Source organism: Pyrus communis, chromosome 2 (genome assembly GCF_041283825.1).
Source record: "Pyrus communis isolate YQ-2024b chromosome 2, ASM4128382v1, whole genome shotgun sequence".
NCBI lineage: Eukaryota > Viridiplantae > Streptophyta > Magnoliopsida > Rosales > Rosaceae > Pyrus > Pyrus communis.
Genome location: NC_142566.1, coordinates 20,922,081 through 20,932,060, shown reverse-complemented (window position 1 = coordinate 20,932,060; position 9,980 = coordinate 20,922,081). Strand labels below are relative to the sequence as shown.

Genomic DNA, 9,980 nt, shown 5'->3' with positions numbered 1-9,980 from the left:
GAAAGGCCGTACGCTATTTTTGTTATGCTTTACCCCTAATTGTACATAGCCAATTGATTAGTATGCTTTAAATGCGACGCTATTTTTGTTATGCTTTACCCCTAATTGTACATAGCCAATTGATTAGTACGCTTTACATGCAATCTCATTTGAGAAATACTAAGAAGATTATAAAAAATATGACTTTTTATAAATTATTTGTAATTTTATATTTTATATTTTTTACATAATATTTTATAATATTAATACGAAAATTGATTCTTTATAAATTATTTATTATCATATTTTTAACACAATATTTTATAACATTAACACAAAAATTAACATTAAAATGTGAATTAATAAAAAAAACATATAAAATCTCACTTTAATCGAGTTTCTTAGCATTTCTCAACTTCTTTTTCTATATGTCGTGCATAAAACTCCAAGAAATATAAAAATAAAAAGTAATTAAATTAAGAGAGCAAAGAAATACTAGTGTCTATGTGCTTTAGTTAGACCTCCTTGCAGGAGACAAATAGAGGTTTACAGTGTCCTCATAGATGTGATGATACTACTGACAAGGACTTTCATTTCATAGGTCGACGGCTTATCAATGTGGGTTTGTTTCTCCCACAACGACTCCTCCTTTTCTAAATCCTGGTCCACTTATTGCTTTCTCCCATTTGCTTTTCCTCCTTTTTATTTCCAAAATTCCATTTGAATATTGTTACTTTAGTCTTACCTGCTGGAAGCAAACCAAGATCCCCTAGCCACTAGGTTTGCCAGTCCGATCCCGAATCCAATCCACGCCATCTAAAGATCTCTATGCGTTTTGAGAAATGTTAAGGACTCCAGTGAAAGTGGGATTCTCAATGAATTCTCTCGTATATTATTCTTATGACTTAATATTTTATAATACTGAAACATAAATTAACGTTAAAGTTTAAGATGTCAGAGAGTATATAGAGAGTCATATTTTATGAGAGTTCCCGTAATATTTCTATACCTTTTTGAAATACTATCACGTAATATTACTATGAGAAGGATAATGATAACAAAACTCTCTTAAAGTGGGCTTAAAAGAGTCTCCTTCCCTAGCATTTTTCTATAATTATATCATTTAAACTAAACTATGTTTATTAATTTCTTGTTAATATGTTATTGGCTGAGCAAATCAATTTTTTCATTCGCCTATATTATGCATTGCATATGTAATTATATTCCAAACACACATACATTTCTTAGTTGTAAGAGGTATATTCAATTAAGAGTTTAAAAGATTTTAAAAGAGTTTATAAATCTATAAATTCATGAAAGGATATGAGTATTCAATCAAAAATTAAAAAAAAAATTATAAAACCTCATAGAAATACATGCAATCAATTAAACTTTGATTTTAAATATTTTAAAAGATGGAGAATTTGGAGGGATTATAGTATTTTGTAGGCTTTAGGAAATCAGACATCTTCCCTAAATTTTTCTTATAATTTGACCTAAAATTCACATAAAGTCTATAAAATTCTGTTAAACTCTTTAAATTTATAACATTTTCAAAATCTTCAAAATCTTAATTGAATATATTAAACTTGATTATTCAAATAATCTTATCAAACATGAGAGAGAGAGAGAGAGGGAGAGAGGGGGAGGGAGAGAGGGGGAGGGGGGGGGAGGGGTGGGGATGAGGGACAGACATTCCAGTTGTATCTTGGTGCTTTTGAGGAATGTGTATTTTACGTGGTTCCAAAGCTCATAATACCATGGATACGATAAACCACGCACCCTTTGCATGCATGCATGCAAAGTAAATCCCTCCACGACTGCCACGTGGCACATTAATTAGCGATAGTGATGATTATTAATTATCTGGTTGCTGAGTTTAACCTTGGAAAAGTGGAAAACCTGATGCATACGTACCCAAAGCCCAACTGAGTGGGGGGTCCCACCAAATCCAACGAGCCACATAACATCATGATTGATGGGAGCATTACATGATGTGCATGCCATGCAGTGCATCAGAGGGTGAACCAAAACATTGATTAGATTCTTTCGGATGATTAGGCAAATCCCAGAGTAATATTAAAAGTGTGCTAACAGATCCGCATTAATTACTCGAATTTACCTGGGCAAACGCAAACCCAACCACGGCGTTTCATGGAGCGTGGAAACTAATCACCACTTAATTTTTCATTGCACGTGAGTGTAAAATCGCATGTGAGAGTCCAAAATTACACACATACTATAGCATCACACTGTCACGATCAATTTTATAATCTCAAGAACTGATTCGACTATTTTATCAACTGGTAAAGATTAACATGGTCAAAATTAAACGAGGAATCGTTTAGTCATCTAATAATTATTATATGTTAACGAATTGTGTTATCCAATGGATACTAAAATTTTGATAGTATTAATGAAACAGTTAAACCAATAGCTGATTTAGAATTCGAATATTGAGGAGATCCCAGTCTAAAATGTCCAAATTTTTTAATAGAACAGAGCTCAAGGGGTGCAAAAAGAGTTCAGTTTATTCATTGATGCATTCGTCCACACTTTGTGGGCTTATGGTCGTCAGTCAAATCATGTTGCGCACGTATCATGTCAACATGTATCAACAAATGCCGAAGCAAGTTGATGAGTGCTATCGAAAAAATTTATTGAGTGCTCTTCATGCAACTTGCTAAATATATGTCTAGCAAACATTACATCAAATACCTAGTTAAAACAAAAGAGTCCCTACTAAACATTCGAATAGGGTCGTCAGAAGACCTTCATATGTATATTTTGTAGACTCTGATTGTCCTTATACCACTTTGATCACAATGTATATCCGCCTAATTAATTTTCAGGAATGAAATACAAAATGTATGATTTTTATTATTGACAAACACTACCAAAAAGATATAAGGATAGACCAAGAAAGTCCGACTAACAAGATCAGTAGAATCCTCCATACTCATAAACAAATATACACGTAAGATTACCACGTCGACATACCACGTAGTGGTGTACGTACGCAGAATAATTCATCATTAAACACAGGCTATTTGCAGAGGTTGAATGAGGTCGCGTGGGGATGAGAGATAATGCATGTGTTACGTTAAATACCAAAAAAGAAAACATATTAGTGGTGTGTCTTGGGCTAATCGTAGTTTGCTTGCGTTGTATGTATTCTCTCCTCTCCATCTCGTATTGTACAACAAAACGGGGAGAGAGAGAGAGAGAGAGAGAGAGAGAAAGAGAGAGAGAGAGAGAGAGAGAGAGCATCTTTTGGAAAGCGGTGATACTCGTCCGGTTTGTTCAACTGTGGCCTCACCAATCTCTAGATGATCTGATTCTCTCTGTGTCCTTGGTTGTGCTTTGAATCTATGATCGAAAAATGAGGTCGGGCTTCCAGAGAAGATTGTTGGGGCTTGCCCTATCATTACATATAAATTTTATTGGGTCCCACTTTTCTTATTTTAATAAAAAAAATATAAGAAACCATTCATGAACTCTCTGTCACCTTATAATTTAATATCAATTTACGTGTCAACATTATAAACTATTTTGCAAAAAACACAAGGTGACAAAATGTCAATGAAGAGTCTTACTTTAAAGAAAGTTTCATTAGCATTTCTTTTACTGCTACGAATAATACTTATGTACTCACCAGATGCTCACTTTTTTATTTTGGTCTAATATTTTTCAACATTTTGTTATTTAAGAAAAATAATAGACATGTTAATTAATTTGTCTGGAGCTTTAAAAGTAAGAAACACGTAAAAAAAATTTAATGGGTTGAATTAAAAATAATTGTGGAAACTACTTAGAGTGAATCTCTAAGTATCATCTGTTTACTAGTAAGTACCCTTTTGATCTTTTTTGAGTTTCCATCTTTGACGGTTTGACTGACCAAATAAACAAAAAAATGAAAAAGAAAATCCAAAACTTCCAAGTGTTGGTGTTGCTTTGATGATTGAATGGTGTCGTATATTTGTGTAACTTTATCTGTCTGTCTAACATCTCTTTAGCTTTTCTGTCTGATCAAAATCTCCAGATCTTCTTCAACTTCTACTTACTCCTACGAAATCTCTATAAAAAGTTAGCTATCCATCTAATAATATCTATGTATCTTGTTGTGATGGGTTATTCCAAAACCTAATCGAGAGCCTTGAGGTTCCTATCATGACCAATTTGGCGTCTTTTCCCACTTTGTTTCCTCCTTCCACGTGACTTTACTGGGTACGGCCGCTGCAAATTATAATAGTTGGTACTACTTTTCTACCTAAAGCCAATGAGAGCTCAAAAACTGGCTGTTGTATTGGACTATTGGGTTTGTTGATGTTGTTGTTACTGTCACTGTTGAGGATCGATTTTGATGGATTTGACACCCTATACCAACCAGATTATGGAACCATTGTATTGTTGGACACTTACTATTAGAAAAGGGTTGTGCTATTTACACCATCATTTTTACTTCTCACATATTTGATTAAGTTTTGTCATTTGATCTTCTTAAATTCATCTGATTCAACAGTTGAAAATAAAAAAATGTGTGAGAAATAAAAATAGATGTGTAGATATCACTTCCCTCAGAAAAAAAAATGTATGTCTAGATCACTCGCTCATGTGCATGGGATCAGATTCAATAGTTTCAACTTTGTAGGAAGTAAATCAATTATACATCAATGTGTAGTACACATTTTAGTTTTTTTTTTTTTTTTTTGTCAAATGATAGATTTTGTTTGATTAGATATTAAATTAGGCACCATCGGGATTTGAACCTACGCTGTCATGCAAGGGCTCAACATATTTCCACCACTGTAATAAATGGCCACTTGGAGTACACATTTTAGTTTAGATGGCTTCATTAGGTCCATTTGTCGTTCACTATGTTCACTTTAATTTTTTAACGCACATTCAATTGTTAAATTCAACAATGCATATTATGCCTAAATTCCACAATGTGCATGTATGTACTCTATAATTTTTGCTTTGTGAATACCATAAGCATGAATGACATTGATCCCGATACTCATGAAGCACTCGACTGATTTTAATTGTTCATGCTTTGTGAGTTCCACAAGCAACACTGATTCTAATACTTCTCATGTGCTCGACTCATTCTAATTGTTCATGCTTTGTAAATTCATGAAGCACAAATAACAGTTAATGACACATAAACGACTAATTTTAACCAATAATACGTAATCTTCTAGATTGTGAGTCTCACGAGCATAAATAAGGGTGATCCTAGCTATCACTCTACATTAATACTTGCTAGTGACAATGACATTTTAGTTTTAGTTTTGGAGTATATTACATGTATATCTAAGATAATCCAGACAAGAGAAATGTTAGAGAGACCATTTCAAAGTGAAACATTTTATGAACTCTATATCATCTTGCAGTTTAACGTTAATTTTCAGGTCAACATTATAAAACATTGTGTTAAAAATATGATGTAGTAGATAGTTCATAAAGAGTCACTTTTAAGGGTGTCGTTTTAGCATTTCTCGCCAAACAATCCTTAGATTATCTCCAACATTTGGATTAAAACCTAAAGTTTTTAAATCATAAAATTTAAGTTTTAACCCAGAAACAGTTTTTCTCCTCCAACTCTTATGGATTAAATTTTTAGCCCGAGAGTATTAAATAATGAATTTGGGATAATTTTATTTTTCTTAAAGTAACTTAAAAAAAAAAAAAATTACGTGGACTATCCTAATAAAATTTTATGAACATTTTAACCTAAAAATATTTAGATTCAGATTAATATTGAAAAATATCTAAACCGACACCATGAAACTTGTGGAATACTATGAAGAATATGAAACACATAAAATAATTTTTTTTAAATTATTTTAGCCGTTGGATTTAAATTTAGATCGTTAGATCTTTTTTTTCACCATTAAATTTGATCATATTAGATCTTAGTCGTTAAATTCAATAAATTTATAAATATAAAACTAAAAAAATACACATATATAGTGGATCAGCTCCACTAACTCATATAGAATCTTGAGTTAAATTTCTTCCAGAAATGAGTTTCGGATTAAAATTCATATTTGCTGCAAATGTTAGAGCAAGTTGAGGTAGGTGACAAAGACTGACAAAGACTAACAAGGGCTTTGAATATTTGAACATGTACTGGTGGCAGAGGGAGATAGAGGGGTATATTCGAGAAATGAGGAGTGAGATAAACAGACGAGTAGATCAGCAGTGTGTGGGAGTGCGAATGGGAGTGGGGGAGAGGAGGAAGGAGGAGGAGCAGAGATAGAGATAGATAGGGATACGGACAGAGGTTTTTGATGGTTGCATCGGGTTTGAGACCAGAGAGTGCAGAGACTAATTGGTCCTCGTGATCGGAGAAGGCAGATCTATAGAAGACTGTTCCCGCGTGTCACGTGGGGCTCTCTTTTGACTAACCCGATGACCAAAACACCAAACCCCACTATTCCTATTCTCCCAACTCCTCATTTATTGTTACAAGCGCCCCCCGTATTTTTGTTCTCTCTCTGTCTCTCTCTTAGAACTTTTTTTTTTGAATAACTTTTATTTAATTTTGTAAATTAATTAATTTTTAATTTTAGTTAAACATAGATAAAGTTGTGTAAATAACCCATATCCTAAGCTTAGGGATTAAATGATTTGGTCCGTTGAAATTTAATTCAACGGCTACAATTATTATAACTTTTAGAAGGATCTCCTGTTTATAACCGTTTGATTAAATTTCAACGGACCGAATTATTTGATTCCTAGACTCAAGATCAAATGATCCGGAGAGGATATGGGTTCGTGTGTAAAAAAGAGAAAATTTAAAGAAAAATAGCTTCTCAAAGTTTTTGGTATGGCGATTACACATGCACATATTATTGTTACCGATTTATGTGATATAGGTTTATGGTTTTGTCAAAAGATATAGGTTTATGGTTGAGGATCAAGTTTATATTTAAAAAAGAAAGTCTAAGTAGGACTGTCAAACTGTAATATTAGTAATTATTTAAGTTCTATAATATGTGTAGAAACTGACTATACATATTGAAGTTTATTATAAATGAATATTTTTGGTAGATTGTAATAGGAAGTTAACCTTTGAGTCTGGTTGTTGTTTTTTTTTATGTTGTTGATATGCACATTAGTAGATTGTAATACCACATTATAGTATGACAATCAGACTTGAAATTCTGACATTTTAAGGTGTAGCATTACTAAATAAAACACAATTTATTAGCAGTTAAGTGTGTTTAGCTAATTGGCTAGAATAACATTCTATCTATTCATCTAAAGTTTGAACTTGTAAGGATAAAAAAAGTGTCATAAAACAAGTAAATTATAAGAATATGTGAAGAAATATGTTCGGAATTTATGGTTGGCTGCGATTTGGGAGAATCCCCATCACATGTATCACTACACTTGTTGATGCCCCAGAAGATTATACAACACTGACTATACATTGAGACTTAGTCAGTCTTCTTCTTGGCCCATCTCCTCTCTCTCTGTCTCTCTCTCTGTAACATGCAATTTGGGACCTTGGGTCCCTCCCTGTCTCCATCTTTATCACCCTCTCGCTTACTATATATAAATACACCCTCTCTCTATTTGCATTTCACGACAACGTCGACTGCAGCTGCTGACTGGTATTTCGCCCTTTTATTGGCTTATAAAGCTACCAGACAACCTCTCCTCCTCACTTCCCCCCCCCCCCCCTCTCTCTCCTCCCTCATATCGTACCCCTATTTTCAGCTCTCCCTTCTCTCTTTCTCTCTCTCTCTCCCTCTCTCTCCCCCAACTATTTTTTCCACACATTTATTATTACATTTCGCTCTCACTATACTATTTGGCCGTTGTACTTCCCTCCCCCCTTCTCTCACTCTCTCTCCACTCTCTTAACTATAAACCCACCACATCTCTCACTCCTACTCCAATCACTTATCTTCAAGTCTAAGCAAAACCCATTTCAGATTTCAGAAAACCCATTTGAAGGTTCAAAACTTTTACTCGAATCCCTTGAAAAATAAGGAAGAGAAATAGAAAGAAACAGAAATCATGCATAGGTGCAGTAGTGGCTCTTCACATGGCGGCAACATGGTCGGCGGTCCATGCTCGTGCGGTGTCCTTCACCACACCCAGTCCAACTCCTCCTTCTCCACGCTGTTCTCCATGCCCAATCATCACAAGCCGTACGATCATATTCATCACGATGCATCGTACGATCATCATCACATGTACCAGTTCGCATCCCCATCTTCCTCCGTTGATTGCACTCTCTCTCTAGGAACTCCCTCCACCCGTTTGACGGACAACGACGTCGTTTCCGACGACAGGCATAGCCGCAACGGTGAGCGGCGCTCCGGTAACTGCGTTTCCAACTTCTGCTGGGACTTGTTGCAGCCCAATAAGTCATCGCCGTCTTCCCATCACAAGAACAGCAACCGCGGTGGCAATATCAACGGCGTGACTAACGCCGGCAGCGGTAATAACGATCCCCTCCTCGCTCGCCGCTGCGCTAACTGTGACACCACCTCCACCCCGCTCTGGAGAAACGGTCCGAGAGGCCCCAAGGTATGCATCAAATTACAATAATGCCATTAACCATTTTAATTTTGTATTTTAATTTGGTAATGATGTGATTAATTACAAAGTTTATCGTAATAATATGATGGGATTTTAAACCTCTTGTCTGTAATCATTATCACCTATTCCCAAGTAGTCAACCCACCAATGATTTCTCCTTTTCCTAAGCACTTTTTTTACTTTAATTTTATTTTACATTAGTAATTATTTTTTGTCTTACGTTTTTGTTATTACTTTAGTCACTATGCAATGCCTGTGGAATTCGGTTCAAGAAAGAAGAGAGACGTGCCACGGCGGCGGCTGCCAGCGGCGGTGGTTCGAGTGTCATAGGAATGGAGTCTAACGGATACCACCACCATAACTCATGGATTCCACACTCACAGACCCAGAAAATGCCATGCTTTGGTAACGAGTTTCGGTTCATGGAGGACGACACTGCACACCACGAAAACGACATTAACGGCATCCCATTCCTTTCGTGGCGCCTCAACGTCACTGACAGACCAAGCCTCGTCCATGATTTCACAAGATAATCAACTCGTGAAGATGTTGAAGATTACTTACTTTATGTTGTTACTTAGTTTGTTTTTCTTTTTCTCAAGTGTCTTTCCTTTTCTTTTCTTTTTTATTTTTCGGTTTCTCTTGTTCTATTGAAGTTACATATAAATTACCCTACTACGACGTTTCTGTTATAAATGACGACCATGATGATTATGATTACGATGAGATTGCATGCGCGCCGTTTCATTAATTAAGTCGATTATTATATGAAATGGAAGTTTAAGTGAAATCTCACCTGTGGATCTGAAGTTGTTAGATTTTTACAGAATTTCTGGTAACTTCTTCTACCTGGGACGGGTGCATCTGATTGTCCACTGGCGATTATTGAATCACTGTGTTTCGACTTGGACCGGACATTACTGAGGGTTCAGTTCAGAGCATGAACATGATTTGTCCTTTTCTGATCATGTTCTGACCGTTCAAAACTTCAGATATTTCTGCAAATTTTGGTCCTTATAACTTTATTTTTTTAGTAAATAATTTCTTGCCACCAAATAATTGAAAATTGTTTTGTTTGTAGACTTCAAAACAGTGAATTTAATGAGAGATGGAATGTTTTGATCATGCATGGCGATCGCCATGTGGTTTGTAGAAGTCTCACGGGTCACGACATGGAGTGTTTCTGCTGGTCAAACTACTATATATGTAAATATATGTAGTGTTAAGGAGAGTAAATTTTTTTAATTAAAATTGCAAACTAAATGATGTGATTGTAGATAATTGGATTATTAATTAAGTATCGATTAACGTGTTTGTTTCTTATTGGTGACAGACACATCATTTGGTTTGCAATTTGGTCTCCCTATTATTTCTCTATATATATATATATATATATATACATTGTCAGGTTTAAATCCTTATTACCAACAGATGGAAAA

At 34.9% G+C, this 9,980-nt stretch overlaps 1 protein-coding gene across 1 annotated transcript; it reads left to right on the top strand.

Annotated features, from left to right (window-relative positions):
* Positions 1-7,575: 7,575 nt before the first annotated feature.
* LOC137746529 (GATA transcription factor 19-like) lies at positions 7,576-9,261 on the top strand. Its single transcript, XM_068486548.2, has 2 exons — positions 7,576-8,529; positions 8,781-9,261. Exons 1-2 carry the CDS (start codon positions 8,014-8,016, stop codon positions 9,072-9,074), a joined length of 810 nt encoding a protein of 269 aa, XP_068342649.2. The 5' UTR covers positions 7,576-8,013; the 3' UTR covers positions 9,075-9,261.
* The last annotated feature ends 719 nt before the right edge of the window (positions 9,262-9,980 follow it).